The sequence below is a fragment of the Aptenodytes patagonicus genome, chromosome Z (assembly GCF_965638725.1).
Source record: "Aptenodytes patagonicus chromosome Z, bAptPat1.pri.cur, whole genome shotgun sequence".
NCBI classification, from domain to species: domain Eukaryota; kingdom Metazoa; phylum Chordata; class Aves; order Sphenisciformes; family Spheniscidae; genus Aptenodytes; species Aptenodytes patagonicus.
Window position 1 is genome coordinate 31010466 of NC_134982.1, and position 20961 is coordinate 31031426.

Consider the following 20961-nt stretch of genomic DNA (forward strand, 5'->3'; position numbering starts at 1 on the left):
CATTTGAAGTGCTTCATAGCAGATGAAAGCGTGTTTGCAAAGTTCAAAAAGGTGTCTGTCTTTGCCTGTATGTTAAACATTCCCATGGACTGTGTCTTTAATTTTTTTTCTTTTATGACATATGCTCGTTAAACTCAGTCTTCGTGAGTCTTCATGTGTCCTTATTCAGAGCCCATGTGTGCATGCTCACCTCTATTAGAGTGTGTGTAATAAGATAGGAAAAAAGCAAGTGGTCACACTGCTGAATCTTCTGAAAGTTTTCCAACTTAAAAAGGAAAATTTCCATATAGCATCACAAAATTTAGGTGCTGTAAATGCCACATTTTAGAACCTTTCTAAGATGTTTGGAAGGCTTTTGTTCTGTTGTTCTTTCCTGAGATATTTTATTGGAATTTCGTTTTTACTCTTACTCTCGTCAAACCTAGTTTCCTATTGCCAAGAATCCTAATGCACAGGACTTCAAGGGAGAAAGAAAGTGTAAGTAATATATATATCTAGAAAGCTCAAAAATTGCCTGCTTCTAAAAACTCCTCTCTGCAAAACATGGTCACAGACTTGCATCTGGAACTGTCAGGACTGAAAACAAGTGCTCAATATCTTACACCACAGTTTTAGATTTTTATAGTCAGATGGATTTCAAGATCCTGGGTCTGAAATCTATCAGTGATTAAGGAATAGATAACTTGGACAGCATACTTGAGGGGGGGAAGAAACCTTTCTTTGAAAGGCAGTTTTGAAAACAACGTAATTTGAAGTAGGTACTCTTTAAAGTGAATTCTGAGATTTAGAAATGTAATAGTAATGGATAAATATTGCAATAAACCTCATTTTATAGTATAAAACAATAATGCAGTTGTATATTTTGTTTTTTGATGTGGCATAGTGGTTGTTCTCTTAAAGCAGTATGCTCGGCGAGAGGGAATTGTAGCTTCCCCTTTAAAAAAAAAAAAAAGAATTGAGGCAATAGTAAGTTAGTGGAAGGAGGTGAATAAGTGGAGTAAACTTAACAGTTATTTATCATAGCTTTTATCACCACCAATGGATGTATAAACAATTTTTATATTGACCTAGTAAATAACTTTGGTATTTTTAACTTTTTAAGGTCTCTTTCTCGCTTTTCCTTGAACTCCTCACCTCACTTCCCTATTTTTCTCTTGAACTGCTTAATTTTTCTTATTCTTACTAGAGTCTTCTTCCTTTCCTGTCATCATCTTCTTTAGTTACACGATTGAACTCAAGTCTGTTTCTGGCTTGTCTTATCTGGTCTTTTCCCATCATAAAACCTTTTTTTCCCTACTGTACTTCTACCTCATTTTCCTTTTTTAGAAGAGCTGAAATCCTCTCTTCTTTGTTCTTTATCTCAAACATTTACAACCTTTACTTTATTGTAGAATATTTTCATCCCCAGACCTCAGCACTGATGGACTTTTAATTCTTTAGCACTCTCATCTAACCACTTCTGTAAGTTCTAGTGACTTACAGCTGCTGCCATCTCAGAAGAATTAAGACTACTTTGAGATTTTGCCTATGTGTTGCCCTTACTGAAGGGCCAATAAGAACAGTGAAGCTAAAGAGAGGGCAAAATTACTTGCTTCTGTGATGCTATGTATAGATGAAATTGATGTATTTTCACTTTAAGAGTGTCAGGAAGAGTGGAGGAAGGGTAGATTTGGTGTCACAGAACCATAAACTGTGGCATGAACTTTGGAGTTCAGTGATCCATGACTTGCTAAAGAATATGGAAGTGACCCAGAAGATTTCTTGATTTTCTTTTTAAAGTTTTTTAGGCTTTTCAAATTGGTAAGAGCACTGTTTGTGCTCCACAATACCAGAGTGAAGTGGGTAAATATCATTACCTCTTTTTCAGTCTTGGTGGACATCTTTAAAATCCAGCTATCTGTTGTGCATTACCTGAAGGATCACTCTTCATATTTTTTCTCTGACATGCTACATATTCTTGGAAATCTCACCAAAAATCTATGCCATCTCTTTTCATGGATGCATTGTGAAGCTCAAGGAAATATGTATTAAGTGTAATTACAATTCAAACTTAAAACCACTGCATTCGCAAGTGCTATAATAAGATACAAGCACTGTTCACTTCAGAACTGTGCTTGCTCTCCTGGAACTTTATAGAGTAACACAATCTTCAGCAGCTTCTTCAGAAGGTGATTTTTGTGCTTGCAGTTGATGTTCCAAGTTCTTGAGCACCCAGATGGTGAAAGGTATTCAACATTGTTTGTCTGGCTCAAACCTTTAATCTGTATAAATTAAAGAGCAATTGTATAGAAATTGAATACCATCTGTTTCTATTTCTGTATGTTGGTGAGTTTTGGCAAAGAGGGTCTGTATCAATGAGTGGGTATTCCTTGATGTGTGTGCATCAAAATAAACGTACACTATTAAGCTGTAGAATAGGCAGACTTCACTGCATGTGTTCTACAGTGAAATATTTGTCCAACATTCTAGTGAAACAGTACCACATCCTGATGCTTCTGTATTGTATTTCATGTTTTAGCTTGTCTTACTCCAAATGTGAGGGTAATAGTTACTTTTAGAAATTATTGGACTATATAATCATAGTTCTTCTCAAAGAATAGCTCCTGAGGCTATCTTGATATCCCATGGAACTTCAGATTGCACTTTCGTTCTTGCAGAAAATACTACAGCTATCCTGACTTGAGAGAGACATTTTTATACTTTATGTACTGTTAAAGAAATTTGATGGAATTTAGATTTGACTAACCAGAGAGGTAAGTTTATGATCCTCTTACCTGTTCTAGGTTATATGTCTCCGCACCCATCTCCACTAGGAGCACCAGAGCATGTGTCCAGTCCAATGTCTGGAGGAGGTCCAACTCCACCCCAAATGACTCCCAGCCAGCCAGGACCCATTATACCAGGAGACCCACAAGTTATGAATCAACCTAACAGAGGTCCTTCCCCTTTCAGCCCTGTACAGCTGCATCAGCTGCGGGCTCAGATTCTAGCATACAAAATGTTAGCTAGAGGTCAGCCTTTACCAGAAAACCTCCAGCTTGCTGTTCAGGGCAAGAGGACCCTGCCTGGCATTCAACAGCAGCAGCCTCCCAGTGCCTTCAACAGACAGTCTGGTAAGTGATCTAGGCCTTGTGTCATTGCGCAGGTAATTCTTTAAGTTCTACCTGTGGAAAATGAAGAAACGGGTGCTGTGCAGGGCTATAATTTGGGACTGTATTCTGGCATCTAAATGAACAGCAGCCTTTGGTTTTAAGCTTGAGGAAGTGCATAAAACACATCTGTTATTAATAGGATATTGTCAAAACTGAAATAAAAGCGATTTCACTGTGGAGTACTGTGTCCATCCTGATTATGCTTGACATTTTTTGAATGTTAATCATACTTTACTGATCGCAATTTTACTGTTTTTCTTAGAGTGAATTTTCAGTCTCCTGTTGTTATGCAGAAAAGTAGATAAAAAAATCTGGAGCAAGTTGACTGATCATTTAGGTTGTTGAAAGTGAAACAGACCATGTATAGTGTTCTGTCAAGTGAAAACCATATGGAAAAGAAAATGTTCTTATTTTTTTCTTCTAGTGATAATAGATGTTACAGTGCAGAAAGAAGCACATTTTGGTCCTAGGAAAACTGTGTTACATTGAGCGCTCTGCACCTGTTTCTGAACACTTCCATTATTGAGTTTGCATTAGAAATCGAGGGTTAAGATGATACTGTTTTCTTTTTAGTAATGATTTTAATAATTTCACTGGTCACTTCATTCCAGTGGATATGGCTTTGCTACCGAGTAAGTTTTTTTTTTTAGGAGACACGGTTTTAATACGCTTCATTACATACATTTTTTCACAATAAAATCTACTTAAATCCATATTTAATGAAGAAAAATACTACTTTCCTGAATGGACTAGCATGCTAGAAAGCAGAATGATTTTTGAATACTTGGACATGCTTTGTATCTTAATAAGTTTCTTTCCTCTGTCAAATTGCAGGTATTGTGTTACATACAATGAGTGGTGCTGCAACTGGACCAGGGCCTGCTCCAGGAATGCCTGGACATACAGCTGCCATTACCCCTAAAACTTGGACTGAAGGTATAGTGGAGTATAATGCTTATTTTATGTTATGTACAGAGTTATGGTTAAACAGTGTGGGTAGAGTTTGGGGAAAACATGCAGGGGCAAAAAAAAAGGGAAGGTAAAAGGCATGCAGAGAAATAGTGTAACCTTTACTGTGCCTAGGATTTGAATCAAGGAGAGTCTAACCATTTATTCATCCATGAATGACTTGACTGCATGAAATTACTGCAATTGTTAGGCAGCCTGAACATGAAGCACCTTTTTACAATCAGAATGAAATATGTAAGCTGCCTGAGGGACACCCATAAAATCTACTTAGTAAGTTATGTTCTGAGCATGCTTAATTGCAGCAAGCTTGTCTTTCAACTGTGGTCTTTGCTACTGCAAACAAAATTTTTCAAACCATGGTAGAATTAGGCTGCCTTTTTTTTTTTTTTTAATTGGATTGCTTTGAAAGTTCAGTGTAGTCTTTAAGATCTAATGAACAGTGTAACTTGTTTTCCCTCAGCGTGATAACTAGGTTTTGAACGAAAACATTCAGATTTGGGTTTACAGGCTGATTTTACTGTTTGAAAGTAGAGTAGAAGAAGTATTGTATTGAAAAGAATTAGAAATCCCTAGTAATATATATTCTTTGAAGTTCTGGGTTTTTTTTAAGAGAGATGTAAAAACAAATATAATATTGCAGGCTTGTGAATAACACAGGCTTCTCATATGGTAGAAATGTTATGCTATGTTGTTGCTTGTGGGTAAATCTGGGGAGAGTGATGACTATGGTAGTTGATGTCATAAAAAATTCGCTGTGGTTAGTCAGCTACTTAGGGCAATATAAAAAGAAAATGAAATACTAGTATGTAATCAGATGTAGAATTGCTTTTCTTGGAACGCTCCTCATGAATACTTACAATTTGAGTAGGATAATAAAGAGGGGGAAAGGTGTTTCTTGAGAGGTTGTATGTATGAGTTTACCAGGCACAGTGCCTTCTAGCTCAAATGCTGCTGCTAAAAAATGCTGGCAGGTATACAGAATTGCTAGATGGATAGTTTTATCTAAATAATCCAGTATGTCATAATAATACATCTGTCCTTTTAACTATAAGCTGCTTACTGTTTGTCTTTTTTCATTGCTGTTTTTTTAATAAGAAAAAAATTGTCTGCCCTTGCTGTATCTGTTTGGAGGTTTTATTTGATGTATTTCTAAAGATTGTCCTTATTTCTTTAAATTTATTTTTCATTCATTATACAGTCGTTCGTGGTAGTGTTTGTTTTACAGTTCAGTTTGCACGATTCCCTGAAAACTGAGACTACACAGGCTTTTGGTGGCTTGCTTTCTTTCCTTATTTTTTATAAGCTGAAATGCGGTGTTGCTAAATACAGATTCTACAGCTTGTGCTCAAGTTCCTTTTCTGAAGTTTGATGCAGATGTGTGAATGACAAATGGTGATCTCTGAAGGAATCTTTTTATCTAGATTTCAGGATGTTGCGTTTGAATTAAGGTTGATTACAAGATTGCAGGTATACCTTGTAGTTGTTTTTCCTAGTGTTAAATTACTATGACTCCTCAGACAATTAAGTGACATCTTTATTGTTGCAATGTCTGTTGTCAGTGACAATTTTTGAACATCTGAATGCATGGGTGACTTGTCATAATGGCATACTGAAATCTGTGACCCTTAGTGTCTATAAATGGCAGGTACTATTTTCATGTTAACTGAGGTGTTAATTTTCAAGACGATTATAATGCTGTAAGATAAAATGGTAATTTAATTCCTGGTATTTGAAATACTTAAATACAATTAATAGGAGATTGTAACGAAACAAAGGCTATTTATATATGACAGCTACTTCTAAGTACAGTTGTAGAAATTTTAATACGGCTATCTAGTTCTGATAGAGCTCTAACAGCAGACCTACTTGTGCTTGTTGTCAGGTTGTAATTATAGATGCTGCCTTCTGAGTGGTGCAAGGATAGTGAAAAAGAGGCAGAATTAGGTCCTACACTTGCACAAAATCAGTTCTACAGCTGTTTTACTTCTTCTAACACTAGAATTAAAAGTCAGGAGGAATGGGAAAAGAAATGGCATTCATCATAAAGTTTCAGGTGTTTTGTTTTTCTTTGGACTGCTTCCTGCAATGTGTGCTATACTTGCATTTTAGTATGTTTTTTAACGGAGTGTAGTCTGTCTCAGTGTGCTTTCTCTGGTAATTTTGCACGTTTACCTTAGCTTCACGTTCTGTCTTCAGAAACCGTCTTGATTTTCCTCCTGTGTTCCACATTTCATGTTATGAATAAGTACTTTTTATGATTCAGGCCAAGCCCCAGATATGAGTGTCTCCAACGCGCAGCAAAAGCTTCCTGCGCCACCCCCTAGTGGGAGGCCTTCTCCTGCCCCCCCTGCTGCCCAGCCTGCTGCCGCCATGCCTGGGCCTTCTGTACCACAGCCACCACCTGGACAGCCTTCACCCATTGTTCAGCTGCAGCAAAAGCAGAATCGCATCAGCCCTATCCAGAAGCCACAAGGATTGGATCCTGTTGAAATACTCCAAGAACGTGAATATAGGTAAAAGCGAGTAACAAGATTCAAATGCATATGCAGATTGTTGTTTTTCACTTTCTCAACTGAAACTCCTTGCAATCAACTACTGTAGTGACAACAGTATAAACTGAGTTTCTGGAGAGAGACCATGTCAAAGAGAAGTATGGAAACATCAAACCAAACAATGATTTAATTCTATCCCAAGTTATGAACTAGTAAAGCATACTGGCAATATCATTGCAAACCAGATAAGTTTAAAACAGGCTCAAGGACTCTGCTGGGTTAGTGTATTACTTGGATGCTGCAAACACTGAAAGTTAGGAAATGAAAATCCTTGTAGTCTACAGAGAAATCAGTTCAGTGCAGAAAGTTTTCAGAATTATAAACAAAAGGGATGTTAGAAGAGAACAGTAAAGGTCAAAAGGCTGATGAGTTAGTGGCCACAGCAAAAACAAGTTTTACTAGTGATGATGGGGTTGGCTGGACTACAAAAGAGTGGAGAGAATATTAAGGAGGTCACAGGCAAGATTAAAAAGAAAGGTTACCAGGAAGCATGATCTTTAAAAGTTGCCTCCTGAGTGCCCTAATTATATGGTGAATTATATTCATTACAAAGTATAGAGGATGACGTTTCTTGTGGAGTTAGAAAGAGACTTCTTCCCTCTTCCCATCAACAAGGCTATTAAACAATTGACCTTGAGAATCTGCCGGGCAGAATGATCTTGACCTGCACCTAAAATATGGTCCTGAGGAAAGAAACTGCACTTAGTGTATTTACTTGTTTTGGACTGATGATGTATCTTCCAGTTACTATAACAGTGAGTTTGTAGGGGAAGGTAGCCAAAAGGGATGGTGATCTCACTGAAGACTGGTTTAATGACTTTCGTTTTACGAATGTAAAACACCATGAAGTGTTTTAGGATGTGGTTCCATGTCCAGAATCCAGGCCTTGATCACAGAAAAGCTCTTACTTTTTGCATAAGATAATGCTTAAGTAATTTATTGGCATGTTGTTTTGGTCATTCTGTCAGTCTTACCCTTTTTACCTTAGGACTGAATGGCCATAGCTGTTTCAGCATGAGCAATCACTATTTTCTAACATCTTTTTCAGGAAGCTTGTAGAACACAGCATTATACAGTTTCACAGTTGCTCTGAGTGAAGAATTGTAGCACTAACCTGAGCCAAGAGTCATCTGGCCAGTATAATGTAACCTTTTCTGCATCAGTTAACCTCAAATTGTTACTCCTTCTGTCTTTCCAGCCCTGCTTCATTGCACTAGTTGTGCCAAACTATTATGTCTTAGTATGCATAAATGGAGGAAAGTGAGGAGTGACAGAAAATAGTGGTGTTGCATTTACTAATGTGGAGAACTGGTTGCAGATACAGTATATCCATTAGGTTCTAAATACCCTGACCTTCTTGGCAGAGTGAGGTGGAAGTTTGATAGGGATTCTGCAGCAGAAGGGTTTTATTTTTTATTTTTTATGGTAGCACATAGATAATGAGCCAAGCTTTTTTAATGTTGAACACTGCTGGATTTGGTTTTGCTTTGCGTACCAGAATGCTTAGAACTTCTGGAAGTCTTTTCATTATTTAAAACTGTGTAAGTAACATCAGACAAAAGCTTTGAAAAAAGCAGTTTTAACAGCTTTTGTGCTTTGGATGGTGCTAGACTTAGCTTTATTATAGGCAAGTTTAATACAGAAACACGATGTAGTCACACTTTCTTCATAAAAGGGGAGTAGAAAAAAGCCAATATAAACATATGTATCCTGAAACCAGTGAAGTTAGCAAAAGCTTTATGGAACAGTTGTCTCTTGAGATCTCTCAGTAGTTAACTTCCTTAATAAAGGGGCATTATACTTTGAAATACTCAGAAAACTGTTTGAATTACTAATTTTCACGAAATGACAGAATTACCACATAGGTATTTTAGGGATTCATATTTCAAACATATAGATAGACCCAAAAGGTAAAATTTTGGTATACTGCCTTGTTGTGGGAAAGTGTGAGCTTTGAATCTGATTAAGTTAGGAATTCCTGAAAATTACAGGTTAGGTTTACTCAGTGACTGTACTGGTTTTGGCTGGGATAGAGTTAATTTTCTTCACAGTAGCTAGTATGGGGCTGTGTTTTGGATTTGTGCTGGAAACAGTGTTGATAACACAGGGTTGTTTTAGTTACTGCTGAGCAGTGCTTACACAGAGTCAAGGCCTCTTCCGTGCCTCACACCACCCCACCAGTGAGTAGGCTGGGGGTGCACAAGAAGCTGGGAGGGGACACAGCTGGGACAGCTGACCCCAACTGACCAAAGGGATTGTCCATACCATATGACATCATTGTGCTCAGCAATAAAGCGGGGGGGGGGAGGTTGGCAGGGGCCTGCTGCTCAGGGACTGGATGGGCATCGGTCGGTTGGTGGTGAGCAATTGTTTTCATTTGCATCACTTGTCTTTCTTGGGTCTTACTTTCCCTGCTCTTTGTTATTTTTTTCTCTCTTACATTTTTTAAAAAAGTGTTATTTCTTTTTAATTATTAGACTGTTTTTATCTCAACTCATGAGTTTCTTTCTCACTTTTACCCTTCCGATTCTCCCCCCATCCCATGGGGGGTGAGGGGGGAGTGGGCGAGCGGCTGTGTGGTGCTTAGTTGCTGGCCAGGGTTAAACCACGACAGTGACCTTAAAGGTGGTGTTTCTGGACTAGAGGTGTGAAGTGTGCTGCTGGGGAGACAGTAATTTAGTGCTAATTCGTGAGCTACATGATAAAGTTAATTGCTGAGGTGTTTGGCCATTTCTCTCGTTGTATACACCCCTCAGGTGCATAACAGCAGAGTTTTGGGGGAGAATACATACTACTGCATGCACATTTTCATGTCTTAATGGGTCATGTACATGTTTTATGTATTAGAGCATGTCTTACACACAGAACAATACTGTAAACGTGAAATACTTCGGGTTTTGCTGTTTCAAAATTACATCTAATTTTTTTTTTTCAGTTATAGCAATTCTTTTTTCCTTTCCTTGTTACTAGAAATTTATATAGTTTGTTTCATCAAACAATTCTTCAAATAGGCACTTAGAAGTACAGTATAGCGTTCCTATTCATTAACCATGTGCTAAATAGACCAGTACAGATGGAGAAGCAGTAACGCACCTATTAACATATTGCGGGATCTGAAAAAGCTTTGAATCTAATGAAACATCAGCAGACTGCTTTTTCTCCCTGAAAAGCCTTGATCTGATTATTAAAAAGGCTCCAGCATATATTAACAAAGAGAAGGAAAATGGAGAGTTAATGTTGCTGCCAAATTCACATGGTCATGCCGAGAAGCTATTTGCAGCATATGTTGATTTGAGATGAGATTATATGACAATTGTTGTTAATCTCTGTGTGACTAAAGGTGGATAAAAAGAAACTTAGATATTTAAAATTCTTATCAATACAAGAAGTTTAAATTATTCATATGTGGAGAGCTGTTAAACTTGTTGTGTTCCTTGAAATCTGGCCAGAATGAAAAATTCATACCGTGCTTTTATAAAACTCTCCTTAACACTTTTTTCAAAATAAAGTGCTGCTTTTTAATCTCACTGAATAGATCTCTTAAAGCTAATAATGTGTGTATTTTAAAGTTGTTCTATTATGTGGAAGGACTTTTTTCCACCCTCTCATTGCTAATTAAAAAAAATATACTTGCTAGTGTCCTGTAGATTGTCCGTGGTTTCTTTCTGTTATCTGCAAAGTCTCTTCTTATGTATCTTCATGGTTTACTGCATGGCATCCATGCCAGACAGGTTTGAATGTGCAAGCGTAACCTCTGTTGTTGACCCCAGTTAATGAGGAAGAGGTGCGCATCACTTGTTTTGCAAAGAGATCTCTGCGTAGATGCACTAGCCACTTTCTGCATGGATGAAGATAAATTGCTGAACTGCAAAGATTAATTAAATATATCCTTTAAACGGTGAGATTATATCCTTTAAGTGCTTGTAAAAAGCATCTGGGAAACTTTTGTCTTTGGATTCTGTTTACCTAATAGCTATTAGTATTTTTCCATGAAAATAGCAATAGTCCAACAAACTGCAGTCATTCTCTTTAAAGACTAGAAGATGGCTGTGGTGAGAAACACCTCAAGTAGTTGTTGCATTCACTTGAGTTGGGATGTCTGTCATGAAATTCTTTTAAAAATCCTACTGACTACTCAAGAAAATACTACTACTATTACTACTACTGCTAGCACCCTAGCCAATATAATTAGTACTTCTAGGAAAGTCTGAAATAAAACTTAAAAATATGTTCCTTTTTTCTGTTTTATATGTAACCCATCTGCCTGCCATTTTTCATTATTCTTCCATATGTGTGCTGTAGATCTTCATTAGTATTTCAACTTTCTTGACCAGGACTTTATTTTAATAGAGAATGGACCTGATTTTCAATGAGAGTTTTCTGAGGTAGTATCTGTACTGTCTTAGAAATACTGATTTTTTTTTTTCTTCCTATTCCTTCCCTCTGGCTGGATTATAAAAGGAGGGTAATCACCCACAGAAGTGTAGAAGTGTCATTGTTTGTAGCTCAATGCAGACCTCTGTTTTTGCAGTCATTTCAACATATGGAGGAGAAAAATGGGAGGAAAAGTTATTCTGGAAATACTAATCTGCCTTATAATGTAACGATAAAGTTCCATGTATATTTATTTCTGATCAGCCTTTTTATAAACCCGAGTTGAGAAAAACAAAGAAAATTATTAGCAGTGTGAAGAATCTTCTATATGGGGGTGGACTGCTTAGTGTGATGATGGGACATAATAAGCACATTCTATAAACTTACATTGTGTTTAGTCGTATCTAAGGAAGTTGTATATTTGGATTTTTATTAATAATTTAGGTGACAGAAATATAAACCCCAGCCCAACTTTGGCTATTGCTTGAATTTCTACTGTGTAAACTTTTACATCAGCAGGCACTTTCACCTCTTTTATACCTGGAGTTAAAAGTAACAAGCCAATTCTGGCGGAACTAATAAGTGAACATTTCACTTCATGTTTGTTTGTGAAGTGACTTATCCATTTAGTTATCTAAAACCAATAAGCTATGTTAGGAAGAACCTAGATTAACTTTTTGTGTTCATCCTCTTGTATAGTACAAGAAGAAACACTCAATGCTAACAAAAAAGAAAAAAAAAATTGAAAATATGTTCAGTATTTAGCTACCTTACTAAGTTCACAGCTCAAAAGAGAAGTTTGGAAAGGTTGTGAGTGCTCCCCTAAAGTTTCATTAAAGTCAGTGAACCCGGGATTTGGCTGTAACTGTTTTGTAGGTGATGGTTTCAGGAGAAGCATTGCAGCTATTTGGGGAGTGAAATAGAGTAATAAATCATAGTTGTGATGCATGATTACATCCATGTGTGAATAATCAACAGGCAGCACCCATAGTGATTTAGAACAGTATTTTCTTTGTACATCTTGGCTGCTTTTTTGTATGGATATACAATAGTACATCTACTCTCCAAGAAAACCACTTAATTCTCAAGATTTTGCATCCTTAGGTGCACTAAAATCTCTTCTTAATAACTGGAATACCCAGAGACACGTGAAGTTGTACAAAATGTGGACTTTTTTAGTGTAGTACATACGCTTGAAAGAACGAAATATGCCAATGTCATTTTCTGAATGAATAATTTTCCTCTGGGAATCATGAGCTTCTATGGGCCTGGACAAATAGCTGTAGCTTCTAATGGAACTTTCTCTTATTAGGAAGTAACCCTTCTTGATTTACTTTTCAGTCTGTATGAAAAACTTAACTAACCTAATTCTGCTTCAATTTTTTGCTTTCTTGAGGACACTAAGTTAGTCTTCTGCAGCAATGCAGCATTACCTCCTTCTTTTTGTTCCAGGAACTTCAGAAGTCTTTTGGTAATATAAAAAAAAGCATAGTTTTGGGAACTTTAGGAGTTTTAGGAAGAAGTACTATTACAGAATAGATGTTGTCTGCAACTCTACAAGTGATTCCAGTTGCTTTCCAGATTATACATAAGTCATGATGCATGCAGTTACTGTGGGATACTAGTATTTTGATTTGTTTTGACTCCTTATATCAGGTGCAGCCACTTTGCCTGATGTGTGATCTACTTTCCAGCTGTGAGGCTGACACACTGAGTGTATGAGAGTTTATGTCACTGTATTAATACTGTGGAGTGATGAGGGGCGAAAGGGCAGGGGAATAACGATCACTGTATGCAAAGAAGCCCTACAGAAAGTGTTTTCTTTCTCCCTTCACAGCAGTTCCAAAGCCCTCATCGCAGGAAAACAGCAGCAGACACCTTTTCCTAACATGATCTGATGTTGTGTGCTTTGTGAAAGTAAAGAAAAGGGAAATTTTGTGAGTCCTGTGCAGTATAGGGAGATGAGATACCTTCCGGTTCCTAGGCCTTCAGGTTTTTGATTTTGGGGTAGAGAGGACGCCCTGGTTGGGGGGGGGGGGGGGGGGAGTGTTTGGGTTTTTTTGGTTTTTTTTGTTTTTTTTTTCCCCTAAAGCATGTGGGAAATGGAGGGCACTGATTCAGTTGAACTTAGATGCGACTTTTGGATAACTTAAAATTTTGGGGTCTGTTATTTTAGTGCTTGGCAAAATTTGCAGTTCACCGAAGGACTTACCTGTGTAAATAAAAACACGAAAACTATGTAACTGTTAGCTCTGTGATCTTGGTTTTCAATGTAAAAATAGAAAAACAAGTTCTGTCTGGCTTGTCCATTATTCTCTCTTTCTCTCTCTCTTGAATTTGCAAATGAATGCAAAAGGAGCTTGTAAAGGAAGAGTGAAATAGAATCTGATTTACAGTGTAACAGCTATGTAAGTGTGAATACTTTACTAATGAACTTTTCATTTGTCAATAAAATAAGCAAGTAGAATTCCAGATACTAAGGAAAGTTCTGTCTGTGTCATCACTGACTACACTGTGCATAAAACAATACCCATCAAAGAAGCTTGAAAACAGAATCCTGTATAGTATGAGTAAAATAAAATTCCCAACTTTCTTTTCATGCATATACTTTTACTCAAAATTAAAAGAAGGGCCAAGGGGTATTTTCATTATTTGACGATTTATTTTCAAAGTGGAAAAGGATACCTAATGTCATCTCTGCAAACGCCTGTTAGGTCAGAAACAATTAGTAAAAGCCAAATAAATGCCTGAGATAAATTGCCTATTTTTGCTGTATAATTTTGATAACCACTTACAGATTTCTCCTGGTGTCTTATCAAATTTTCTGTTTACTTAGACTTCAGGCTCGAATTGCTCACAGAATCCAGGAACTGGAGAACTTACCTGGTTCTCTGCCCCCTGATCTGCGAACCAAAGCTACAGTGGAGTTGAAGGCACTTAGGTTACTGAATTTCCAGCGCCAGGTAATGTCTTTTACTTCAGGAAAATTCTCATAGAGGTCACAGCCAAACTTGTTCATGTAGCAAAGTGTAAACTGGCAAGAGATTTTGCAGCAGCATTGAGCCTACACAGGAGATGAGAGCAAACTTGACCGATAAGCAAGTCACAAAAGTGTTTAACTTAGATTTTATTTTGTTTTGTTAATAAAAATGTGCAAGTGTTCTTTTCGCTTCCTGCTTTATCTTCCAGTTTGAAGTGTAACCATAGAACTGTGTCTTTCATAATGAACATGGCATTGGCACAAAGACAAAACAAGAGCTGGACAGGCTGCAAGCTGATTTTCAACACAAATCCCAATTGACACTTCTTTCTGGATGTACTTCATATTTGTCATGGGTCCCCCTGTTTTAGGAAGAGTTGTATGTTGGTGTGTGGTATTTCTCTTGTGATCTGTTTTCAGGATTTCCACTGTGGCACACAGACTTTGAAAATTAAGTGTAACAAGATCATACCTAGGATATAAGTTGGATGTTGAGTGCATGTATCAGCAAATGTATTTCAGAAAAGGAATCACACTGCCAGACTCTTAGGGGCCTCTTGCCATTCGCTTTTCCAGCTAGTTTGGAAGAACAAAGATGTGATTTGGCAGGTCAAGCAAAAATACTTCCTGACAGAAGCCTTGGCAGTAGTTGTGCCATGATGTCCAAGTCTTCCTTCCCTCTACCCTTGGCACTCCTTTGTAATGAAGTTTTGTCAGAGGTCAGATGAAAAGCAGCAGGCTCTCCCTGCTGTACTGCTGGGACTGTGACAATACTGTTCCAAGCCCTTAACATTTACCTCTCCCTGCTGTCTCCTGTGCAGCTGGCAATGAAAGTATGTTATGTATGTTGTTCATTCGTGTTTTGCGTCGATGATGTAACATCTTGGCTAGCCCCTTTCATTGCAGCAGGACAGTCATTTGCAGCATCTTGTAAAGAAGGAAGAAATGATGATTAAGAGCGATTAAGACTTGGCCATCCTGTGGAGACTTAAGATTTGTTTAGGGAGACAGACATAGCTGCTGCAACTGTATAGATGCTGGATCTTTTCAGAACTGTAATGGAAAGGGAAGAGGAGGCTGGGACATCTTCTGGACTGTTTTACTCTGCCATACCAGTGTTTAAAGTTGTTCCTCCATGTATTAAAAATGATTTTTTTTTTTTTAAGTGTTTCTTTTTTCCCACTGGTAGCTAAGACAAGAGGTAGTAGCCTGCATGCGTCGTGACACAACACTGGAGACAGCACTGAACTCCAAAGCCTACAAACGAAGCAAGCGCCAGACTTTGCGGGAGGCCCGTATGACAGAAAAGCTTGAGAAACAGCAGAAGATAGAACAGGAGAGGAAGCGTAGGCAGAAGCATCAGGTATTCTAACTTATTAGCTGTTTGCCCAATGACAGAAATGCACCTTGCTTTGCTGTGCGGGTCTTCTCTTATTACATATTTTATTTACCTTTGGCGTTTCTAAGATTAAAAAAACTCCAAAGCATGTGATAAGCGATTTGAAAACAGTAACTTTAGAACTTCTGTATTCCTGATTTCAAATCCGGTTCTTTGTCCAAGTGTCTGCACTAACTTGTTTCCCTTTCTAGGAATACCTGAACAGCATATTGCAGCATGCTAAAGATTTTAAAGAGTACCACCGGTCAGTCGCTGGGAAAATTCAGAAACTTTCTAAAGCTGTGGCAACTTGGCATGCCAACACTGAGCGTGAGCAGAAAAAAGAAACTGAGAGAATTGAGAAAGAAAGAATGAGGAGACTAATGGTAAGGAGTAGAGGAAGGAATATGGTTATTTTAGCTGAAATTTCATACTGTATCCTTTTAATAGTTCATATACAGTCTCAGCCACACCCATGTATTTCCTTTGCAGAATAAAGACTCTGTAATGCAAAAAGTATGAATCTAAGACTGATGCAGTTTGATTATGTGTATTTCTGATGATGGTAGTGAATGTGACACTGTTCATTTTAACCTATAGCTACTTCTTTTTTTAAGTGTTTTTTATAAGAATAATTGTTTTTCCTACCAGCATGAAAACTTAGCACAGCCACTTCTGTACAACATCACTTAGTCTCGTTAACTTCATATACTAACACTGTTATATAATTGCAGGGGTATCGGTCCATTATATAAATACTGGACTGTGTTTTATTTCTAGGTTTATCTTTTTGAAGATTCCATATGATTAACTTGTTCATGGCATTACTCCGCAACTTTTACATAAAGCTGATTTCACATGCGAAAATACATAATGAATAGCAGTAATGCATGTCTCTTGAGAATTAACAGCAGTCAGTTCTACCCTTTAATGCTCCAGGACCATACTCCTTCTTGCTATTTCATAGTTTTCACTTCCTTGCACCTGCACAATATCAGTTGAATCGTTCTTAGAACAGAGTAGAATGGGTTTATGTATAACCATGTCTTTTTGGAACACTGTGGAACCAAGCAGTGGGCTGCCTACATTTCAGGAGTTAAAATAATTCTGGAATTTAAAGTGTAGACAGATTAATGCATATGTACAAGTATGTTAGCAACTGGGGTTGGAAAAATTTCTTAAGACATTGGTTAGCTCTTTTTTAACACTTTATGAGCACTTTACCAACATAGAATTGAATGGGAATTGACATGTTTACTTTGAAACATGCTGGTAAAAACCAGTAAGTATCTAATGTGAGTGCAGATGTAACGCAAAACTCTGGTCCCTGTGCAGAATCTATTCCCACCATGAATAAGGACTGAACGGTTTGGTTTTAAAAATCAAAACCCAAAATGTAGAAATAATTAAATTAAAAAAAAGATAAAAACTTAGAAATAAAAGTGCGTGTAAAATGTAAATGAAGGACTTGTGTAAGAGAATAACAAATGTTTAGGCCCTAGAGCATTTCTTAAAATTACATAGTAATCAGCATTATACAGCTTTTTTATAATTAAAGATAATTGTCAGCAGTCTTATCTATCCAAACTCGTAAAAATGTTAACTATTAGAGAAAAAAGAGCTGATGAAAGAAAAGGTAATCTTGATGTTTTAGAAATATTTTTGTACATCGTGAGGTTGAGCTTGTCAGTCTAACGTGTAGTGTGATAAATAATAAAGATGTCCACTGCTGAAAAATATGAAATAGATTTGAATGTCCAGAAATGGCACAGGATACCAGTGCTTCCAGAATATCAGTGCTTTCTCCTAAGACTCCTTCACCAAGGTTGTGGTTAAGTTCTTACCATAAATACAGCACTTCATAGTCATTTTCAGTTTGGGGCTTTGCATTCAGAAGTCTTTGCCCCTACTGCTCAATTAAATCCTTCTGCAAAAGCAAACTGTGTGTTATGTTAGTGGGGTTATTTTGCCTATTTAGTTTTAGTCCAGTTGTGATAAATTTTGAATTTGCAGATATGTACTAGGGGTTTTTACAAACATCTCCTCCTCTCAGACACTTGGTGTGGTCTAGGAAAATGTGCTGTGTCTAAAACTCTTTGCATATCTTTTCAGGAATGTTGAATTCATTCCACAGATTGTCCTTCATTGACTATGATTAGAAATGGTGATTGTGTCACAGCTCATTAATACTAGTATATTTCACATGCAGGAGTAGGCATTGGTGTGATTTAAAAAGATACTGTCAAGACAACCTTGAATGTATAAAGGAAGTACCTTGGCTAGATTACAAAGGCTGTATTCAGTAATAATAATGATAATAATAATTCTAAAAACTTAGGTTTTGAGTGTTGTAGTTCTGATGGCTTGAACATTACAACTGAATTTTACAAGCAATTTTACAAGCTCAATTTGAACATTACTGCTGTTCTTGTCAATTTTCTACAGTTCTGGTGTCTCCAGAAAAGCAGATTTTTTTTTGTATCTCCCAGAGTGCTGTCTTTTAAAGTAATCATCTTTAAAATATTTCTTACTCATGTTTGGTTTTTATAAGGCATTGTATACTTCCTTTATTTGTTGTTTTAGCCAAAATTGACAAAGGCATCTCTGCTGCTTTCCTTGTATTTTTCTGACATGCTCAAATGCTGCATTATTATCTTCACAGCACATGAAAACAATATTTCCTGGTATGTCTTACCCCTAACACCATACTTACGCAGTGCCATAAGGATGCAGAAGTTGCCAGAATGACTCAGAGATATGGCTTATCTGGTGAATCCTGTCTCTGATAGTGACCTGTATCAAAGATGAAATAACACCAGAGTAGAAATCTGTCCAAAAGAAAATTTTCTTCTAACACCTAAAATAAAAAGATTTGTGTTCATACTGGAAAAAGGACTGAACGCAAGTTCGCATCCAGCTCCCATGTTCTTCCACTGGGTATGGGCTACCTGCACTTCATGTCTTTGAAAAATGGTCTCTGTAGAAGACTTACCAAGCATCTCTGTTTTGGGACATTGTAATCTGTTTGATGTGGCATTAAGTGATTCCCCCCCCCCCCCCCAACGACCTGTCATAGCTGCTGTAGATTTTCCAGTCATTAGTCCATGAGAGTAGGAGATATTTAGAATCATAGAGTCCATGTCAATCCTCAGACTGACAGGGAGCTCTCTAGTCAAACCACCTTCCCAAAGCAGTGTCAACATTGAGCTCAAAGCAGGTTGCTCAAGGCTTTTTTCAGTCATGTCTTGAAAACCTCTAAGGTCAGAAACGGCACAACTTCTCTGCCTGTTCAAGTCCTTCTGAAGTGCAGCCCAGCCTTTGATCATATTGACTGGTATTGCCCAGTTTTGTGTCATCTGCAAACTTGAACTAGAGTGCCCTCCATCCTTTCCTCTGGGTCACTGATAGAGATGTTAAACACAACATGCCCTAGGATAGACCCCTGTGGTATCCCTCTTCTTACTGTCTCCAGATAAAGTATGACCCTCCGCAGCCCTGCAGGGAAGGACTTGCGGGTATTGGTGGATGAAAAACTGGACATGAGCTGGCAATGTGCGCTTGCAGCCCCGAAAGTCAATCGCATCCTGTGCTGCATCAAAAGCAGCATGGCCAGCAGGTCGAGGGAGGTGATTCTCACCCTCTACTCAGCTCTGGTGAGACCCCACCCCACCTGTGTTCAGCTCTGGGGCCCCCAGCATAAGAAGGACATGGACCTGTTGGATTGGGTCCAGAGGAGGGCAACATAGATGATCAGGGGGCTGGAGCACCTACCCTATGAGGACAGGCTGAGAGTTTTGGGGTTGTTTAGCCTGGAGAAGGAGAAGCTCCAGGGAGACCTTATAGCAGCCTTCCAGTACTTAAAAGCGGCCTATAGGAAAGATGGGGAGGGACTCTTTGTCAGGAAGTGTAGTGATAGGACGAGGGGTAATGGTTTTAAACTGAAAGAAGGTAGATTTAGATTAAATATTAGGAAGAAATTCTTTACTGTGTGGGTGGTGAGACACTGGAACAGGTTGCCCAGAGAAGCTGTGGGTGCGCCCTCCCTGGAAGTGTTCAAGGCCAGATTGGATGGGGCTCTGAGCAACCTGATCTAGTGGAAGGTGTCCCTGCCCATTATAGGGGGCTTGGCACTAGATGATCTTTAAGGTCCCTTCCAACCCAAACCAGTCTGTGATTCTATGAGTCTATGATTCTATGACCCATTAACACAAATGTATGACCCTCTGGGCCTGATCATCCAATGAGTTCTTTACCCATCTAGTTGTCCCCCTATGCAGATCATGATGACCTAACTAAGATAAGACATGATTATTGACATAGGAGTTGGTTGGTGTTTCTTTGGAATCATTTCTGTCATGGCTGATGTCTGTTTTGTATTGCTAGGCTGAAGATGAAGAAGGCTACCGTAAGCTGATTGACCAAAAGAAAGATAGACGCCTCGCGTACTTATTGCAGCAGACAGATGAGTATGTGGCTAACTTGACTAACTTGGTATGGGAGCATAAACAGGCACAAGCAGCCAAAGAGAAGAAGAAGAGAAGGAGAAGAAAGAAGGCAAGTAGTTACAGCTGGTATTTTTAGGCCATCTCTTCTTCAAATCCAATTTTAATGTTGATAAATATAGCGGTACCCAATTGTCATACACATACCAGAGTATCTAAAATCATCTACACTGCTAAATTCTTAACACTGAGGGAACTCATCTCTCTCTACTGAAATATCTAAGAAATTTGCTATCATTAATTCCAAAGAAGGTGGGAAGGAGGCAGGATTACAAAATTGTGGGCTGTTAACATTGATTTGCTGATAAACTTTCTACAGGCAAAATTGGGCCAGACATGTAAATTAGGATTGAAGTACGCAAAAAGGATCCAATGGGTCCAAAATACATTGTATGAAGAAGATGGGAAAAGTCTGGTTTGTGTAGCTGTTTCGTACAGGGTAACTTTTTTAGACCTTCACAGTTCTACTCTTGGCTCAGTCTATTTTGTAGGCCCCTTGGAAACGACTAGAGAGAAAGAACTTGGGTAGGTTTATTATAGTAAACGGGTATTCTGCCAGTAGTATTGTTCATTGTACATTGTTAACATTTAACTGAAGCTTTTCAAACTTACTTTTCTTTGTATGAAATATTTTACCCTGTGAGAGAGCCTCGTTCTGGAAACTGAACAGTGCTATTTTCGAAAAAATAATTAGTGTGTGAAAATAATCATTCGTGTTTGAAATAATCATTAAATAATGATTTGTCATTTTTGTGACCTCTGAGTACCTTTCATCTCTTGCAGGATGGTTAAGAGGATTTTTATAATCCATTTCCATGCCTGGTTTGCTACTAATCACTGATACAAGTATAAACGTTATATTTACATGGTTTACAAACAGCACTTTAAATATGCTAATAAATACCAGCATATAAAAAGCTCTGATTTTGGAGATTAATGGCCTAAAAAATGCTCCCTGCAGAACCTCTGTACTTTTTGTTGAGTATGCTCTTAACATAGGAACAATCCCCCACCTACAAAGTTAAGATGTAACTTTAACGGGGTTCTTGACCTG

General features: G+C 37.9%; 1 protein-coding gene across 6 annotated transcripts in view; it reads left to right on the forward strand.

Annotated features, from left to right (window-relative positions):
• SMARCA2 (SWI/SNF related BAF chromatin remodeling complex subunit ATPase 2) overlaps nucleotides 1-20961 on the forward strand; it is a 119513-nt gene that overhangs the window by 24642 nt on the left and 73910 nt on the right. For all 6 annotated transcript variants that reach the window (XM_076363408.1, XM_076363411.1, XM_076363407.1 and 3 more), the window contains 7 exons: nucleotides 2784-3113; nucleotides 3987-4088; nucleotides 6385-6634; nucleotides 13884-14010; nucleotides 15217-15390; nucleotides 15618-15791; nucleotides 19789-19959. In XM_076363408.1, the coding sequence (XP_076219523.1) occupies nucleotides 2784-3113; nucleotides 3987-4088; nucleotides 6385-6634; nucleotides 13884-14010; nucleotides 15217-15390; nucleotides 15618-15791; nucleotides 19789-19959 (1328 nt within the window). The remainder of the gene's footprint in view (nucleotides 1-2783; nucleotides 3114-3986; nucleotides 4089-6384; nucleotides 6635-13883; nucleotides 14011-15216; nucleotides 15391-15617; nucleotides 15792-19788; nucleotides 19960-20961) is intronic.